Source organism: Phascolarctos cinereus, unplaced genomic scaffold, assembly GCF_003287225.1.
Source record: "Phascolarctos cinereus isolate Bilbo 61053 unplaced genomic scaffold, phaCin_HiC Scaffold_2;HRSCAF=192, whole genome shotgun sequence".
Lineage (NCBI taxonomy): Eukaryota > Metazoa > Chordata > Mammalia > Diprotodontia > Phascolarctidae > Phascolarctos > Phascolarctos cinereus.
Window position 1 is genome coordinate 53,778,516 of NW_027555625.1, and position 20,007 is coordinate 53,798,522.

Here is a 20,007-nt window from a genome sequence, read left to right on the forward strand (position 1 = left end):
GAGGGGGGGTGGGGTGGGGGCGGGGCAGGGGAAGGTGCCCCGGCTCCGCGCGGGCTGCGCCGGCGGGGGGGGGAGGGGCAAGGGAGTGGCGCCATGTGCTCCAGCTCGGTCCGCAGAGCAGCGCGGGCGCCCGCCCCCCACCCCGGCCGCTATAGGGCGCCACAGCACCGCCGGAGCGCAGCCCCCTCCCCAGCCCTCCCCAGCCCCAGGTCGCGCGGTGGGCGGGGCCTAGAGCGGGAGGGGGAACGCGCGCCCCGCACCTGTAGGAGGTGCGCGACCCCGCCCCCGCCCCCGGCGCCAGGCTCGGGATACAAAAGGGCGGGCGCAGCCGCATCAGCCGCACCGCCGCCGCGCCTCCCGGCCTCGTCCCTCCCTCCCTCGCTCCTCCCTCCGTCCCTCCCTCCTTCCCAGACCACCGGCCCCGCTGTGCCGCCGCACTCCCGCCGTTCCGCCGCTGCCGCCGCCGCTCCGCACGCACCCGGCCGCCGCATGACCAGCGCGCCGCACCAGCGCCGCTCTGCCGGCCCTCCCGCCGCCGCCGCCGGCCCGGGCGCCGGGGCCGGCCCGGGGCCCGACGAGGACTCCGAGTCCCGGGAGAAGATGCTGCGGCGGCGGAACGGCGGCGGCGGCGGCGGCGGCGACGGGCGCGGGGACGACGAGGGCGTGACCCTGCAGCGCTCCATCACGCTGCTCAACGGCGTGGCCATCATCCTGGGCACCATCATCGGCTCGGGCATCTTCGTGGCGCCCACGGGCGTGCTAAAGGAGGCCGGCTCGCCCGGCCTGGCGCTCGTCGTGTGGGCCGCCTGCGGCGTCTTCTCCATCGTGGGCGCGCTCTGCTACGCCGAGCTGGGCACCACCATCACCAAGTCCGGCGGCGACTACGCGTACATGCTCGAGGTCTACGGGCCGCTGCCTGCCTTCCTCAAGCTCTGGGTGGAGCTGCTCATCATCCGGCCCTCGTCGCAGTACATCGTGGCGCTCGTCTTCGCCACGTACCTGCTCAAGCCGCTCTTCCCCAGCTGCCCGGTGCCCGAGGACGCGGCCAAGCTGGTGGCCTGCCTCTGCGTGCGTGAGTGAAGGGCCGGGGCAGGAGTGGGGGGAGGCGGCCGCCGGGGAGGGAGCCTCGCTGCCGCCTCCGGCCGGTGAGGACGGGCTAAGGATGAATGAATGATCAGCGCACCCCCAGAAAGTGCCCCCCCGCCGTGAGGGCTGGGTAAGGATGAATGAATGATTAGCGCACCCCCAGAAAGTGCCCCCCCCGTGAGGGCTGGGTAAGGATGAATGAATGATTAGCGGGCCCCACCCCCCAGGGCAGGTTAAGAATGAATGATCATGGCACCCTAGATCCCCTTCCCCCTCCCAGCACCCAATCCCTCATGGCCAGCTGAGAATGAATGAACCAAGGAGAGACAAACGCCTCCATTCCCCCCACCCACCCCCAGCACAGTTAGTTCCTCATAGATGCTGGTGACTAGGCAGCTAGAGAACCGGCTGACTTGGCAGCCTCCCAGTAAGTTACCTGAGCAGTACTGGCTGGCGGACCAGCAACTGAGGGACTTCTGTCCTCCTTCTCTTTTCCTTTCTCCCCCCACCTCCTCCCTCTCCCCTATCCTCCTTCTTTCTCCTCCTCCTCCTCCTTCCCCTCCTCTCACCCCCTCTCTTTCCCCCAGTAAGCTCCCAATAAAGGCCAACTAAGTGACTGACTCACCCCCCCATAATAAATGCTTTCCAAACAACCAATTCCTCCACCCCCATAGTAAAGCTTAATTAAATGCTCCGATGAATGACTGACTCCTTTCCCTCTCTGCTTAATAAATCCTAGTTGACTGATTATCACCCTTCTTCCTTCCCTCTCCACAGTAAGCACTTTATTTGTTCTGTCACTCTCTATCCCATGGATAGCCATGCTTGTGAGATGCCCATGTGCAGTGATTCCACTCTGAGACCCCATCTTTTATCTGACCCTCTGGACACTGCCCCTCAGACGTGTGGTTCTGTGTGGCTGAAGGACCTGATGGATGGATGGAGTAGTCAGTCCACAACCATTTGCTTAATTAAACTCTTAGAGGGGGCCAAGTACTGTGTCTTACGAATCCTGGCTGGGGATGCAAAGACAAGCAGAATAGCCCCTTCTCCTCCAGGAGCATCCATTCTTACAGGAAATAATAAGCATAGAGGAAGAATTCCATTGGCCCAGCCTGGGTCTTCTTCCATGGCAAGGAATGATCCTTGATCATAGATTGGCCCTTTTTCTTTAAACTTTGGCGCTGTTGTAGTCCCCTTAAAATGTGTGGGATACTGCTGCTCCTCTTAGCCTCGAGACACTTGTTCTTTCCTCTTTGCTGTATCTGGATTTTTTGCTCTTCATTCTGCGCCTCTCAGGCCAGTCACCCCATTTACTTCTTATCATGAAGAACGAGGATATAAACCTGATTCTCTCTTACCTTGCCAAAGGCTGCTATAGGGCTCCCTTTTTCTGGAAGAAACTGGCAGGCTTGGTGGGTTTTTTACTGTGTGATGGACAATATTGGTGATTTTTTTTTTGAAGAGAGGGAAACTGGTTTTTTTGGTTTGTTTGTTTTTTGCTTTTGAGCTGCAGAATTTTCTATTCTATTTTAGAGGTAGGTGTGGAAGAGAGAGGTACTGACTGTCCCTGGAAGAGAAGTCCCAGTGACAGTGAGTTTGGTCACCTTTCTACCTGTTCTTCCCGCCTTTAGGGAGGCGGAGGGCTCAAAATCAGCTTGTCTAGACTTGTTAACTTGGGATTTAAGGATAAAAACAACCTTTGTGGTTGTTGATGGTTTTCTTGTCTTAGCTGAGTCTTAGAAATTATCCTAAATTAAACTAAGACATAGATCCTAGTATTTTGTTTGGGGAGAACCAAAGGAAGGCAGGAAAAAAATACAGTGCTGAACATGGGATGTCACACTCCCTTCCTGAGAATGGGGAAAAAACTCCAGACAGAATGGATTTGTCTCAAGGATTTTCTTTCTCTGGAGGCCGTATAGATGGTACTGTAGCCAGGTGCCATAGAATACGTAGGCTTTATTTGGTCATAGGACCTTAGAGGACACTTAGTCCGATCCTCTCATTTGATAGATGAGGAGACTGAGATTCAAAGGAGGTGCTAATAATAATAGCAGCCAGTTATATAGCAACTTACAAATCTCTTTTTATCCTCACAGCAACCCTGGATGATAGGTGCTGTTATTATCTTCTTTTTACAGATGAGGAAACTGAGGCAGAAAGAGGTTAAGTGAATTCCCAGATTCACACAGCCAGTAAGTGTTGGAGAGCATATTTAAACTTGGGTGTCTGAATCTAAGTCCAGTGCTCTATCCACTGTGTCACCTGGCAGACCTCTATGTAAATCCCTATATAAATGATTTGTCCAGCATCTCACAGGTAAGTGACCTGCCTCAGGTCACAAGGGGAAAAAGCTGAGATTTGAACCTAGGTTCTTTGTGGAATCCAGGGCTCTTCAGCTGCAGCATTAACTCTCTGGTCTTTGCAGTTACATGTCCAGTTTCAGGGCATGACCATTTAGGAAGCTCCCAGGCATTCTGAAGAAAAGCCATTCACTCAGGATTGGCTCTTTTGATTGTGCACCCCCTGACAATCCAGTGCTTTTGATTTCCTTCAAAGCTCTGCACATACAGAGTCTACGCCTTTAAGTAGTGTCCAATTTACGTAGCACTAGCGTGTGTGAGGGTGGCGAGGTACTTTGTGTACCCAGGGAGCTGTATAAAAGCTGTATAAAGGGGCCAAAGAGAGGAACATGTAAGGAATTTGGGAGATAGTCGGGGAGTATTTGCTGATTGAAGGGGATGCTTCCTGAGGCTGGGCCTTGGAAGGAACACACAGATTTTGGCAGACGGATGGAGGGAGCTGTGATGTTTGGGTCACTGCTAGGGAGAGCCAGGCTAGACAAGTAGCTGCTTTAAGCTGGGGAGCAGTGAGTCTAGATTAAAGCCCCATGGCTGGACAGTCTTACAGTGCCACAAATCAGAGCTGATGTTTCATTCTAAAGACAGCAGGGAGCCACTGGATGTTTCTGACATGTAATTGTGCTGGTAGTTTTATTTTATTTAATTTTTTTGTTTTAAAATTTTTCAATTCTTTTTAAGGTTGAAAAAGCCTGTATGAAGACCTAAAAAGATAATTGCTAGCATTTATATAACACTTTAAGGTTTGTAAAGTCTTTAGAAATTATCTCCTTGGATCCTCACAATAACCCTTGGAGATGGTTACCATTACTGCTGTCCCCATTTCACCCATGAGCATACCAGTGACTTGCCCAGGGTCCTATGGCTAGTAAGGATCTAAGGCTTAATTTAAGATGTAGCCATCCAAATAAAAAAATCAGCACTCTGGCTGGTAGCAAGTAGGAGTTGTCAGGAAATTTTAGAAAAGACCTGTCAAGAAATTGCAATTGGGTAAAAATGTGGCACTTATTTAGCATTTAAAAATACTGAATGTTTGAAGGAAGAGGAACCCTTCCAGAAGAGTTTGTCTTTATTAGAACTTTAAGATTTTTCTTTCTTTTAGGGATTTCCTGGAAGACTTGTTTTATTTATTCAAATTTTTATCTTCCCCCAAGTAGCATTTAATTTTGATTTCTGCCCATCTCATGACTTGCAGGGCTGTGTCTTTTAAAGAGAATCCAGAAGGTTTTACAGATGGTTTACAGATGTCACCATATTGTGTTATTGCCAAAGAGAAACTAGAAAGAGGTGATCTGGCAAGTCGGTAAACAAGCACCTAGTGGAGCCCCCAGATCTCCATTCCTAATTCTGCCCTCGTCCATGTAGGACTTGCTCCTTCTACGGAAGTCCTTATCTAGCCCAAGACCTAGAGTCTGCCAAATTCTGTAGAATTAGGAATGGTGACTTGGTATTTTAAAAAAAATTATAAATGTTTTACTGTCATTTTCCAATAACACCCCCCCCCCGAACCATCCCTTGTTAACAGATAAGGTCAAGCAAAATTAATCAACATATTTGGCCTTGTTTGATAAAAGCACACTCAGTGTTTGTTTTTGTAATCTATAACACACCCTGTTTCTGCTGAGAGTCAGGAAGCATGTGTACTGATGTGTACTTTGATGGGTCCCAGAAAAAGTACCAGTAGAACATGCTTGACAGAAAAAAAAAATTGTTCTTTTTAAAAATTGTAAGAAAACCACTCCTGATTGTAACTAAAAGACAATGAAAGCATTTGATGTCAAAGCTAAACTTGAAGGTACCACGTCCTTTGTTTTAGTCCATTTGGGGTGCTGAGGTATGCCAGTGTAGTAAGAGGTACGTGATATATTTGGTGGCCCCGAGATATAGAGTAGATGGGAGGATAGAAAAAAAGGTGGTATTTAATTTGATGCTCCAAGGAGAGGTAGAATTAGACAGAAGCATTTCAAAGAGTAAGCTAGGGTGTGTGAATGTAGGGGAGCTGGAAGGGGCCTTAGAGGCTTATTAGATGAAGGAACTGACGCTCAGGGATGTGGAATGACTGCTTAGGGTCAGGATTTGAACCCAGGTCTTTCTCGCTCCAGTGCCTTGTCTACCACCACAGGCTCCTATTCCGACACATCCTCTCTAGATTGGGTTAGCTGGAGGAACTGTCAGATGAGGCTAGAAGAGGGCAGTGGGGCCCCATCATGGAGAGCCTTGATGCCACCGAAAGCTTGTGAGATACAGCCACGGGCAAGGTACAGCTGCTGAAAAGGAGGAGAGTGACATTGAAGACTGGTCTAAAAGTCAGATCCTTAGGCGGGCAGATGAGCGTATGTGTGAGCTTCAGGAGGGGGAAGAAACTTCTGGCTGGCTTGTTCTTGGGCTGCTCTGAATTCTTGGTGCTGTCACATTCTGTGACACTCAGGTACCATGATTGGTTTAGCTACTGCACAGTCCAGAGGCATTTGCTTTGTTCCCAGTAAGTCCCTTGCAACCACAGAAGGGTCTGCTCTATGTGTTTCGATGTATATTGGACCACTCTGTCCAATCTCCTTGGATTATATGCTTTATAAACCATATGGATAAATGATTATGACATAAATGTCACAATATGTGGGAGGCTTGTGGAGTGCAGAAGACATAATAACCTCAGGTTAAAGCAGGACTGGAGCCAGTCCTGAGGTGGTGCCCCAGCTTTATCTCCTGCAGGGGCTCTGGTGTGGGTGGCTTGGGGCAGAGTGCCAGTCTGTATTGGTAGAGGGACTTCCATCACTGAGAGTTCTTCATAAGGAATTACAGGTCTGGAAACATATCTTAAATTGGGAATAATGATAACATTTCCTTGATAGGGCTGTTGTGATAATGAAATGGAATCTGTAAAGCACTTTGCAGATTTTAAAAACATTGGAATTGCTGGCTCTTGATCTTGCATTATCCTTTTATTACTCTTTCTTTTCTTTGTCTGTCTGTCTTTTCCTTCCTTCCTTCCTCCTCTCCCTCCCTCCCTCCATTTCTTTTTAAAGTGTTGCGACTTACAGTTGAGCTGAAGCCCCTGGGTCATTGCCGATTCACTTCACATTGCATGTGAGGCCTGAAAGGACCTAGGCTCTCCACATGAATTAAATTTGAGAAAAGAAAATGAATCCCTGCCATTCCTGAGCCTAATCCTAACCCAAAGCTTTCAATGCCATTTGATGGTTTCACAAATGCCCTGCATTCCCAACTCACAGAGCCTTTGCCTTCTGTTTGATGTGCCAGAGTGGCATCTCTTTGAAAACTTATTTTATGGCCTTAACAGGCTTGTTTCTGTTGGATTTTTGTACCTCCTTCTGGCATTCTGGGCATGTCCCACCATGGAAAGCTTTCTTTTACTGCTCTCTTGAAAAGTTACATGGGCTTGGCTTTGTGTTGATCAGATAAAATAATGTTTCTAAAGCACTTTGAAAACCTTATAGCTAGTCTGAGATAAAGGATCCGTTATGGGATTTCAGACCATCCATCCCACTAACTCTAACTCCCACATTGTCCCCTCTTCTGTTAACTAAAAACCCTTTCTTCCACAGGCCTGGGAGTGCCAATTAGTGATCAGAATGTCAGGAGAATTGTCCTGTGGGGTGGGGGTGTTGTATGGAAGTTGGTGAGGGGACACATACAACTCTTCCTCACAAGGACTGTGAAGGTTAACCACAGTTTAATGAATTCCTCTGTCCAGTTGACTCAGATTCTGCACAAAGGCAGACTTCTTATCAGGACAGCTATTAGTAAGAATAAATGTGGACTCCAAAAATAACTGTGGCAGAAAAGGAAACTTTGGATTAATGGGCTGAGGCACCAAGGTTAACTTTTCCTGCAGCTTGTCTGTTGAATTGGATGAAGTGTGTCCTTGATTCCCCCCCTTTCCCAGCTGCTTTTTCTCATTAAGCCTTCAGAGTATAGCACAAGCCATTCCGTGCATCAGCAGGCATTTCATACTCTTCTTGTCCAGCTCTACCCTCTTACTGGTAATGAACCAGGCCCGAGAGCAGGAGCCTTTGCCCAGCATCTCACGGTCAGGATGTTTCAGAGACAGGACTTGGGAATTCCGTGACTGAGGCCAGCCCTCTAGCCAGTCCACCCCACAGTGCCTGCGCCTCTGGATGTCACATGGTATCGACAACTATTGAGACAGTTGTTTTCATATGGGTTCTTTTTAAGGGGCTGACAGTATCATGGCGCTTTTATCTAGGGCTCAATTTGCTAAAAACATGGAATTGAACTTGCCCATAGATGGGCTGTTCCCCCAGAGGTATGCTTTTGGGAATATCAGTGCTCATCAAATGCTCTCTGGATTGGATTGGAGTTCCATTCCTGTTCTCTGGTGTTTCTGCAGTGAGAAAGGTCCACTCATTGGAGGGAAAAACTTCGAAGTGATGAACCTGACTTAATCCTATTGTAATTAGCCTCTATACAGAGGTGAAGCAGACTGCCAGGTAGTATAAGAGGCAGCCTGTCCTGGTGGAGATTCCACATCAATGTGATTGTAGCTCTAAGGCTTCACCTAGGCGTCAGGGCATCACCTGACCAGAGTTTGGCCCTTTAGCAAAAAGATACTGAGGTTTACCAGGCTTGGTACTTATGGATTTCTGGCCAGGTTTAGTATTTGAAGCTTGTACTTAAGATAGGCACCACCTATGCTAACATAGTCCCTCTCTTCTTCCCGTTGTGTTTAGGGTAGAGAGGACTAAGCTAATTCTCAGGGGTTCGGATTACCCCTCTAAAGTAGGGCTTACCAAAAGGAGAGACCAGTGCCCGAGTCATCTGCTTCTCAGGGAACAGGCCTTGGAGGCTGCGCTCGGAGGTGGCTGTCTCTGCTCCTGTCCAAAGGCCCTCCCTGCTTAGAATGTTTCCAAGGAAGTTTGGAGGTGGAAGGAACCTTAAAAATGATCTAGTCCCAAAGCAGTGAAGTGTCTTCCCCAAGCTCAAATCTGAGTCCTCACCCTTGAATCCAGGCCTTTTGTTTGTTTTGTTTTTTCTCCTTTTTAACTCCCCCATGCAGTGTAGTTGGGCCAGGGGACAAGGGAGCTTTCTGCATCTCTGCGCCCAGTGTCTTACCTTTGAAAACAGTGCCGATTCTCAATTAATTAGCTCCCAGCATTAATTTTTAGCATGCATCCAAGACCCCATGGGGATATTAAATCTGGAGGGTAAGAGAGTTAGAGAATTTCAAAGTTAGGATTTTTGCTTTGGTCTTTGAAGGTTGGTTTGAGGGGAAAGTACAGAGGAGTGAATATTTGTTGCCAAAGAGATTTGGAGGTATCTACCCTGATCACTCTAAGTAGCATCACTTTTCAAAGAGGAGAGAAGACTTTTTCCTTCTGCCAAAGAGAGTATTTGTTTTTTTTTAATTAGCTTTAGTATTTACAAAGCTCTGGTATTTTTAAAAATGCTATCTGTTTTTAAAAGCAAGCACTGGGGGCAGTGTTCATATAATCCTCATCTCTGTTGCATTGTGTTTGGGGTAGAGATAGTGAGTTCTGTATTCCTAAGTTCTTAGCACACAGCAGGCTACTGGGCAGTGGGCATTTCACCTAATCTTTTGTGGGCCTGAGCGCTTTAGATGGTGACTGATGTTGGTGACCAAAGGCTTTCATATCCACCGAGGGTAGCCGACCCAGGGAGGTTCTGTATAGCAAGGTGATTCATGTAAGAGGTGATCCCTAAGGTCATTTGCAATTTAAAAAATCCTATATGGAAACATTCCAGCCCAAAGTATTAGTGAAGGAAACACAGTTGGACCCAGTCACTCTGAGGCATGGACTTACAGGCTTTTTGCCTCTGATGGTTTAGGGCATTATGAGAACCCTGTGGTGGGGTATGAATAGTGTGTGAGTGTGGTAGAGTGGGGATAATTAGAACTGAAATCAGCCTCCATCAGTCAGCACGTGAACATCATTCCCTGCTTCCAGGTAAGTCAAGCAAAAATAATAGGATTTGAGTCTTAATTGATTGGGAACATTTCACATAAGCACATGACCCAAGGTGGGTAGTGAGAATGGTTCCCCATACTACAAGGTAACAGTTATGGGAGAGAGTGTAGGTCAAGGCATTGGTGTGAGAAATCCAGCCCCAGTTCAGTAGCATGTCGTTAACATTCCATGTATAAGATGTACACCACCATACTGGGCCGTCTTGTTGGCTGTGGTTGTAAGGACACTGGCTACAGAGGTATCTCAGTGGTAGCTTAAAACTCTGATGCACTTAGCCACCAAGGAGGGAAGACATTTAACTCTGAATGCAGGGTCACTCCTAAAGCCAGTCCAGTACATGTAAACTTACATGGGCTTCTTTAATTGAGCTCCTCATAGAACTCGAACTATCCTTGACCCCACAGTTTGACCTCTACGCAACCTAACACCTACTGCTTGCATAAGGAAGCTTCATGTTTAGATGTCTTCAGGCCTCACTTTGACCTCTATGACCTGTACCATTGGCCTCCAGCATTCTTCCCATGCCTCTGATAGTCCCAGGTGCCAAGGACTATGGAAACTGTATATAGGTACACACAGTAGTTCCCTTAACATGACAGATCCCCAAAGTGTAACATTTTGGTGCTATTGAGACAGGGTGAGCTGGGCTGTGTGGCACCTATTTTCACTAGGATAAATGGGCAGTATGTGGCTCCATTTGTTTCTAGGTAACTGCCTCCTACTGGGAACTAACCACCTCCCAAAGCAGCTTATGCTATTTGGGGACAGTTGTACTCTCTGGCAGTTTCCACCTCCTTTCTTCTAGTTCTAGCCTTTGGGGCCAAGTAGAACAGGTCAGACACATGACAGATATTCCCATACATCAAGATACATCCTTCCTAAGTCTCATCTTCTTCAGGCCCCAGGTTCTACAAACGACCCTTGAGCACTGTCTTTGACCTTTTCGCCATCTTGGATACTAGAGCTTTTCAGTGTTCCTCTGAAATGTGGTACCCAGAAGTGACCTCAGTACTCCTGACTAGTCTGTTCAGGGCATAGTCCAGTGGGACCAGTACTTCCCATGTGCTGGGCACTATGCTTTCTTTGCCGTTTATGGGCTTCCTGAGCTTGAGTACTTCTGATCATTTGTACAGGAACTGCTGTCTAGACCTGTCTCCTGAGTCATATGTTGTCATTGACATGCAAACCCAAACTAGTTACTGTTATATTTGGTTTTATTTAGTCCTTCTCTTTCTTGTTTGTTTTTTCCTAACAACAATGCATTTTTTTTCTCCTTTCATTTTTTAATAAATGAATTCAATTATTTATTTTTAACATTGTTTTTTAAATTTGAGTTTTGAGTTCTCTCCCATCCTCCTATCCCTCCCTTCCCTACCCCATTGAGAAGGCAAGAAATGTGATATCAATTATACATGTGAAATCATGCAAAACATATTTCCATATGTTTTTCCGTGTTGTAAAAACAAAGCAAGATAAATAAAGAAAGTGAAAAAATTATGCTTCAATCTGTACTCAGGCTCCATTAGTTCTCTTTCAGGTGGTGGGGAGCATTTTTCATCATAAGTGCCAGGATTTTTCTGGAGAGGGAAGGCCTTTGAGGTCAGGAATTGTCTTTTTTGTTTTTGTGTCCCCAGTGTGTCTGGCCCAATGATGCTTGTTAAATCAGTTTGAATTTTTGCATTCTGTCTGTTTGTCTTAGTTAACCCTCCAATATTCTTGTTATCTGTAAATGCCACCTTTACTGTCATGTAAAGTCATGGATGGAAATGTTATATGGCCAGCTCCTTGTTGATCAAGCTCCTCTTTGTTTCTGGTCATTCATCCAGATCCAAATCCATTTTAACTTCCCTACTGTGTAGCCCAGTGGTTTCAAACTCACATAGAAATGGGAAGCCACTAATCTATGTGTAAGGATCCCTGTGGGATGCATGTGGACTTAATTTTATATTAACATTATTTATATGTTTGTAGTATTTATGTTTTGTTATATTTTTGTTTCTTTTGTTAAATATTCCCCACTTACATTTCAATCTGATTTGGCCATACTTGAGAGGATTTGTGGGCCGCATGTGACTTTCGGGCCACATGTCTTGACACCTCTGGTCTAGCCTATGTGGAAAAAGACTTTACTGGCATCTAGCTAAGCTGTGTCTGTAACATTCCCACGTTCTACTACTGATCTACTAATGTGGTCAAAAAGGAAATGAGATTAGTCAGTCATGACTACACATGATGATGAAACCATGTAAGCTTTAGTGATTTCTGCCTGTCATTTCTCTAGCAACAATGTGTTTCTTAAGGTCCCTTTTGGCTCTAACGCCTGTGACCCAGTGAACATGTTATTGAGCATCCAGTCAGACTAACTGCCCAAGAAGTATCTATTAAGGTCTCACGATGTGCCAGATACTAGGCTAAGTGCCGGGGGTGCAAATGAAGGCAAAAACCACAGTCCTTGCCCAGGGAAGACAGCATGCAAATAAATCTTCCTGTGAGACGTAGTATGAATGGAAGTTTTCTATGAGGGCTCTGGCAGGGGAATGAGGGAGGGGGGAGCCTCCTTTAGAAAGTAGGATCTGAGTTTATAGAGCTAACAAATTCCACTCTTTAAAAACGTTTTTGAAAACATCTTATTTAGTTCCAGTATTATATTGGTCATTTCTTAGTACTATGTGATAAAGAAACTGAGGCCAAGGAGATGAGGTGACTTGCCCAGGGACACACAGTTAAAAGTGGTGGTCCTGGGACTCAAATGTAGCACTGAGTCTTTTGACTTCCAAGTCTAGTGTTTTGCTTTGAAGAAGTACTGGAGAGGGACAACTGGACTTCCTAATGGGCTTCTTACTAATAAGAACTTGACTGGGAAAAGGTAACATTTTACTTCAGGATAGAACTATTTAACGTCAACATTTTCCACTTAACCCCATGACTGAGATGCTTTTTAAAATGTGGTCCTATGAGTAACGTTTGTTGGACTTTTTTTTTTTTAAACAGAAATATCTTCAGCTCTAACAAGTTCTTTCAATACCAGTAAAGCTCTTATTGGGTTCCTGAACCCAATGTACCAAACACATTTCCTCCGCAGCAGTTACAAAATCTGATATTTATGAGCCTGTTACTGTTAAACACTGATGTTTCCCTATTGCCTAGGGCTGTCCTTGCCTGGTTTTGATTTTGATATGAGTCACTACTCAATTCAGAACTTGTTAAAAGTACTACTACCGTCCCACCAGTGGCACAGTGTCAGAAATTTACATAAAGAAGACAGTGGTTTTTCTAAACTGCAAGTTATGAGGTAAAATGGATTTCCTCTCTCAGGTGTTTCCCCCATGCCATTCCCATTCCCATTTACCTTGAGCTGGCAGTTTTACCTATTGCCTGGAAGGTAGATAGTCACCTGTGGAATATCTGTTTCTTTCAGATACCAATATTATAATAAATAAATGCTATATCATCTTAAATGTCTGTCTTTTGACCCCACATCTCCAGGGAAAGTGGGTAGAGATTTTTATTCCCATTTTATAGAGATAAAGTTGAGAACCTGTTTCTCCTATGTCTTAGTCCAGTATCTTTCCTCATAGTAATGTTATGGATCATGGGATCGTAGATTTAGAGTGGGAAGGGACTTTATTTTTTTTATTTTTATTTTTCCAAATCTCTTTAATTTTTATTTTTTTTAAATTTTTTTTTCCATTTGCTTTTGAGTTGAAAATTTTTTCTCCCTTTTTCTCCCCCCACCCTCCCCAAGACGGTACACAATCTGACATAGGCTTTACATTTACATGAGAAGGAACTTTAGAGGTCATCTGGAGTAGCCCCCTCATGTTACAGAACAGAAGGATTCCGTGACACCTCCCCACTCCCCCCAAGTCACTTCTGGAGACCACATTTCAGAAGGGCATTGAAAATCTAGAACATCCAAGATGGTGAAGAGGCCCATGGTCAAGGGTTGTTTGAAGGACCTGGGGCCTGGAGAAGACAACACGGAGGAATGAATCTGGTTCCCTTGACATGTTGGAAGGGCTGTTATGTGTCAGACTCAGTCCTAAGGGGCAGACCTAACTGAAGTTAGTTAGTAAGTAGCATCCTTTAGTTTTGCAGCTCCTGGCCCTCATCCTCAGGGCACCTCTTTACGAGCAGCCCTTTCTTTTCCACACTACTTCCCATCACCTAAGCTATAGCTCCAGAGCTAGGCCTTTTAAACAAACTGGTCAAGCCAAATTCAAAACTGGGGCAAGTCTGGTTGAATTAGGAAATGCAAAGTGAATTAAGAGTGAGCACATTGGAGAGGGATGAATGTCCTTCAGCCCTTTTCTTCACTGCCAGCAAATACGAGAAAATATGTCTCTTGGGGAGTTTGGGAAGAGGCTGTTTTGGGGCAACCATCCATGGAATAGGATTGTAGTAGAAAGAACATTGGATTTGGAGGCAGTAAACCTGGTTTCCTCTCGTGTAGTCTCTGACATGCTATTTCCTCATTCTGGGCCTCACTTTCCTCATCTGTACAGTGAGGGGATTTATATGAGCTTGAAAGTCCCTTCTGGTTCTGTGATCCTTTACTCCAAAGAAGGGTCATTCTGGTTTAGATCTGTTAAGGTGAGGGAGGGTACGTCTTAAATTACTTCAGCCTCAACAGTTAGTCATATCCCCTATTAGAATAGTATGCTTCTTGTGAGTAGAGATTGCTTATTTTATTGTATTTGTCTCTCCAGCACCCCTGCTTTCTTGTGATAGTGGCCTGATGTGAGACTACTAACTGTGACTCTGTCTACATTTTTGGGAATCTGTTTTATGTTTTCAGACTTTTCTCTCCTGATTCCCTAACGTAGTGAGAAGAAGATTGGATTCAGAGGACATGGGTTCAAATCCTACCTGCTGACTGCTTAACCTCTCTGCGACTTAAGTCACTTAACTTCCCAGGGATTCCGTTTCCTCAGTGGTGAAGTTTGCATTAGAATTTGACTTCTAACCCTTTAGGACATCTCTTCCACCTCTGAATCCTATGACTTTTTTCCATGCCCCTTTTCACCTGCCAGCTAGGCTCTGTGATGGTATAGGGAAAAAGCCACCTATTTTAAGGGAAAGTCTCCTTAAAACAACTTCTGCCCCCAGGTAGAAGCCAAGTGCATGCCTTTTGGATTCCATGGTGGTCCCTTTTTATTTGTTGGCAGATGAGGAGACGCTTGAAAGCCCACTAGGCATAGAATCTAAGGACCTGGGTTGGAATCCAGGCTCTGCTATGGAATACCGTATGCTGTAACCTCTGCGCCTTTTTTCTTCATTTGTAAAAATTGAAGGCCTTGCAAAGTCCCTCCAAGCTCTTAAGGTCCTGAGAGCTGACTCTAGGGCTCCTCTGTCTGCAGTATTCTGGGAATGGGGCCTTTGTTCCAACTTATTTGGACCCTGAGAATCTCCTGCTTCTTTAAAATGGGCAAACATCCCTGCAGTTTGGGCTGTGGGCTGAGAGGTGAGCCCATCTGTTCTCAACCCCACCCTCCTAGCCCAGCATGAGTTAGGCTGCCCTTTCCTGGTAAGATGACCCTTTGGTGCTGCTGACGGCAGTTAGGGTAACTGATTCTCCCTGGGCCTCCTCCCCAGTACCTTGTCAGTTTGTGTTCTTTGGAGGCAGCACCACCTGAGCTGGGATTCTGTTGTTGGCATGCACTCCTTGGGCTCGATGTGAACTCCCTCCTCTGAGTGCTTTTCTGTAAGTCCCAGGGCCAGTTCTGTAACTGGGAGGAACCTTAGGGTCAGCTCGTTCAAACTAAAACAGCTGAGCGGGCCTGGAGTCAGGAAGACTTGAGTTCCGCTGTGACCTTGGGCAAGTCACTTAATCTCTGTCTGCCTCCGGTTCCTTAACTGTAAAATGGGGGTAATAATAGCACCTCCCTCCCAGGGTAGTCGGGAGGGTCAGATGAGAGAATGTTTGTAAAGCAGCAGTCTTTGTGCAGTGCCTGGCATGCAGCTTCTCCCTGCCCCCACCCCAATTTTGCAAATATTGAGAAAGGCTGAGTGGCTTGCCCTTTTGGAGTAAATGAAGGGGCCAGTATTTGAACCCAGGTCTTCTGCTGTTACCTCTAGACAGACTGTCTACAAAAGCTGTGATCCAGGATCTGAGCCATCCCTACCCTTGTGTCGCCCAGTGCTGAGCTTCACCACCATGGGGCAGGGGGAGGCAGTGTATTGGACTGCAGCCTGCATGGTCGGCCAGGTGGTCTGAAGAGAGGGGGTGGCCCACCAAGTTATTGGGACGTGGCTGTGGTACCGACATCGATGCCAGGAGTCTGCCTCACCTGGCACTTCTGCTACATGGGAGCAGAGGTGGCAGCCAGGCTTGAGCATGAGACCTCTCAGTCAGCTCTTGTTGTTAAACAAGTTCAGAGTCAAGGTTGTTGAGCCATAGACATCTAAGAAAGGGGGGGAAAAGTCATGGAGAGAACAAGTTCAAAATTTGGTTCTGTGCCCTTATTTGATGCCCACCATGTGCAGAACTCTGTTGGGCTGCTGGGAAGGAAGGGAGGGGGGCCTGGTGTCAGAAAGACAAGAGGTGGCCCAGCCCATCGGCAGCTTCTGGTCTGGACTTAGGAGGGGGGATAAGACACAAATTCAGATAAGGCCCAGGGGTAGGTGACTGGGGGGAGTTGTCTCCTTTTTGGAGAGGTGACATTTGAATTAGGCTTTAAAGAAATAAAAATCAAGTGAAGAAGGAAAAGACATTCCAAACCTGAGCAACACCCTACCCTCCCAACCCCTCCAAAAAAGCTCAGGAGAAATAATCTGAGCAGCAGGAAGTAGGAGCAGAGAAAGAGATTGCCATGCAAGATTTCAGGTGCCGAGTGAAGCAAGCAGTCTGGCTAGGTACCAGATAGTGGGGACTGGGCTATGCTGACCTTTTGCTAATCTAGCCCCAGGATCCCACCTCTAACTGCAGTGTGCCTGCACTCGTAGGTTTGATGTAAGTTGGGAGCATGTGGCTGGCAGACAGAGCCAGGGATGGGCAATTCTTTAGAGCCTAGAACTAGGCAGAGGTTTGGATAGGTCATTGAGTGTGTGTTGGCGGGGGGAGTTACGTTCCCACCAGGCCTGATGGAAACTGTATCTTTGCATGGTTTGGGTTGACTTCTGTGGTGCCTTCTGCTTTCTCTTCTCCCACTTAGAGGCTATTGGCAGGGGCCTGGCGATCAGCCCCTAATGTTGACATTGAACAAATTATTTCCCCTCCCAGGGCCTCAGTTACCTCATCTGTAAAATGAGGGATTTGGACCAGCAGCATTCTTTTTCACTTCTCAGATCACCTAAATACTCTGAATTGTTTTGAAATAACAGATGTGCCAACCTATTCCTGTGAAGAGTTCGTGGTTTCCTAAGCTTTCTGGTAAAAGGTAAATGTGGGAGGTGCATTTTAGGTACCACCTTTAGGCTTAACTACTTGATAGATGTAAGGTCTAATGCAGTTCAAAGTGTTGTGGTTACGGTAATTGAAGATTTTGAAATAGAGCATGTCTTAACTTCATTCCAGCATTTGCCTCCCTTCTGGGTTCAAAGGGATATGAGTATTATTTTAGGCTTAAAGTTAAATAATGATGACCAGGAATTCACAAAGTACAGGATGTCCCATAAGTCTTAGGGCAGTTTCCAGCTTGTTAAGCTTGCAGGGCCAGTGAGCCAGTCACTCAAAAGCCACACTAAGAGTAGGAACAGACTCTGGCAATCCACCAAGCATTTACAAAGACCAGATGAAAGCCAGGCCCTGCCCTCATAGAGCTTACATTCTACTGAGTGGAAACAACCTGGAGCCAGAGAGGTAAATGCAGCATAGTCTGTGGGAGGGAATGCTGAGAACCAGGGGAATCAGAAAAGATGGGACCCAAGAGTAAACCTCAAAAAGGGTTAAGTGAGCCCCAAGCTGAGCCTGGACCGACATTAGGGATCCCAAGAGGCAGGAGTGAGAAGGAGAACAGCCGGGCTTGAGGGATGGCCTCTGCAAAGATGCCAAGGGAGGGCTTCAGGGAATAGCACAGGAGGCCAGGGTGGCAGGGTGGAGAGCACGGGGAAGGCTTGCAGATGTCAAACTGAAGCCATTCTTTTTTCTTTTAGTTTACCAAAGACATGCACAGTAAACCTCTCATCTTGTCCTTCAGCATCCTTGTGAAGTAGGTTGGGAGGAAATTAGCCCCATTTTACAGGTAAAGAAACTAGTCCTTACTCAAGGTCATGTCTGCAAGCCTAGGTCTCTGCTCAGGTCACCACCTATTAGTGAAAAGAAATGACTGAAACACTAGGAAGCCTTTCATTCTTCCTTAGGTAGCCTTTCCAGGAATTGGGGTGCCTTTTCTCTTTTGGGCTAAACTCACTTCCTTTAAACTGCATTCTCAGTTGCAGGCTGCTGCTTCTTGCTCAGGATCAGGAAGTCAGCCCACATGGAGATGAATGAAACAAGTGGAAAATAGGATTAAATCTCTGAATCATTTAGGAGCAGAAATTGTATTGGTATGGTAGAAAGATTGCTAGAGAGATGGATTCAAATTCTGGTTCTTAATAACTCTGACCTTGAGCAATTCACCTGAGCCTCACTTTCCTCATCTGTAAAGTGGAGATAATAAAACTTCTCAGGGTTGGTGAGCATTTTACCTTCTCTTGCTCAGCCCAGACCTTCTAAGACGCTGTCAGGCTCCCTCCCCAAGCACCCCAAGTGGGCTAGGCATTTGCCTGGCACGGGGATGGAGACTGAAGGGAATTGACTTGTCCCAGGTCTCACAGCTATGGAAGTGGTAGGAAGTGAAGCAGACAGAATCCCCTGGCTACCCTACCAAGAACCAAGCTGGAAAAGACACAGTCTGCCAAGACAGAGAGCCTCTTGATGGCCGTTTGACCACGTCTGGCCTCCTAGTAGTCTCTCTACGGTTTGCTGTCCAATATTTAAAAAATTATAAAGTCCCGCGAATGGCAAGTCTGTGTTTGATGTACCCTAAAAATAACCAGATAGTACCCACTTGGGCCTTCATTTTCCCCTTCTTCACCAGCTGGCTTCAGCTTTGTAATGTGGTTTTTTAAACTATGTACACCTTTAATAATTCCCCATACCAGAGGAAGGAAAAAAGGGTTCGCTGACTGAAATCTTGCTGTCCTTCAACGAGTCTGGTGCTGGCCGTTGTCTTTGTCTCTTTTGCCCTCCGAGCACTCTGGGGCCTCTGATGTGCTGGTGAACCATTTGATGGGATTCTTTTTTGCATCTTGCTTTGGTGTGGTATGGAGTTTAGATCAGGCCACTGAAACAACTCCCTTATTGTTCCCCAGATTGACTGCTGGTCACTGTGGGCAGGAGGCCTGGTCTCTATTTATCTCCACCTCTAAAATTGGGTGTGGTTCCCCCCCCCCCCCGCCCCATACACACACACTATTTCAGGTGCTGAGGTTTCTCTTAGCAATAGAAGAGATGGTGAGCAGAATACAGGGGGCAGGGGAAGGGGTCCATTCATTCTTGAACTTAAGAAACCTTCATATACAACAGGGTAAGGATTCCAGGCTCAAAAGTGTTGGCCAGAGAGGCTTTGAACATTGCAGTGGAATAGGAGGAAATCAACTGGTTTGGGTTTCACTTGACCAGATGTGGTGCCTAGGATGTTAATAATATGAGGGTCATAAGATTTAGAGCTAGGATGCATCTTTTAAAAAATCATCTAGGGGGCAGCTAGGTGGCGCGTGGGTAGAGCACCAACCCTGGAGTCAGGAGGACCTGAGTTCAAATCTGGCCTCAGACACATAACACTAGCTGTGTGACTCTGGGCAAGTCACTTAACCCCGATTGCCTCACCCAAGGGAAAAAAATATATAAAATTAAAAAATCATCTAGGCCAACCTCTCCCTTTACAGATAAGGAAACTGAGGCCCACAGAGGGGAAGGGACTTCATCGGGGTCACACAGCTGTTTATCAGCAAAACCAGGCCCCAGAGCTTGGATCTCATGCTCCCTGCTCACATAACAAAATTTGAGACATCCAGTATGTACACGTTGGAATGTATCGAATTCCTCGGGACTCAGAGAGCTGACTCAGCAGCCAGTTGGGCAGCTGTTATTAAAAGCTTCAAAAGGGGCAGTTTGTAAAATCAGACATTTCATCTACATTATCTTGAGTATCAGCCAAACCCTGTGGCTATTCCTGTTCATGTGAAAGGAAGTCAAATCACTCAGTGCTCTCTGCTGCAGGGTGATTGGCAGAAAAAAGCTAGTTTGGGCCAGGCAGGAGCAACGTTACAGGTACCTGGCTCTCTTTGGCTGTGTCGGGCTCGAGAAGCAAAGCCAGTGATTGAGTCTTCTCAGTTAGTTTTTGTTATCTTTATGAACTGTCCATTTATTTTGCAAAGTAAGGGGAGAGGACACAAGGCCCTTCCAACTTTATTCTCAGTGAGGCTTCTTATGGATTGAAGAATAGTTAGCACCCCTTTCTCTTTCCTCCCCTCCTGCCACATTCATTTATTCACATTTGTGCTAGTGAAGGCTGCTAAAAGCACAGCAAGATGCCCACCTAGTGAGGAGGCAGAACCTAGCACCTGGTTAAGTGAGGTGACAGAATAGAAGGGTCATTGGCATT

At 46.5% G+C, this 20,007-nt stretch overlaps 1 protein-coding gene across 1 annotated transcript in view; it reads left to right on the plus strand.

The window, feature by feature from the left end:
• The first annotated feature begins 401 nt into the window (after window positions 1-401).
• Window positions 402-20,007, plus strand: part of SLC7A5 (solute carrier family 7 member 5) — a 55,029-nt gene continuing 35,423 nt past the window's right edge. Inside the window, exon 1 of the mRNA XM_020989202.2 lies at window positions 402-1,072. Coding sequence (XP_020844861.1) covers window positions 490-1,072 — 583 coding nt within the window. The 5' untranslated portion in view covers window positions 402-489. The remainder of the gene's footprint in view (window positions 1,073-20,007) is intronic.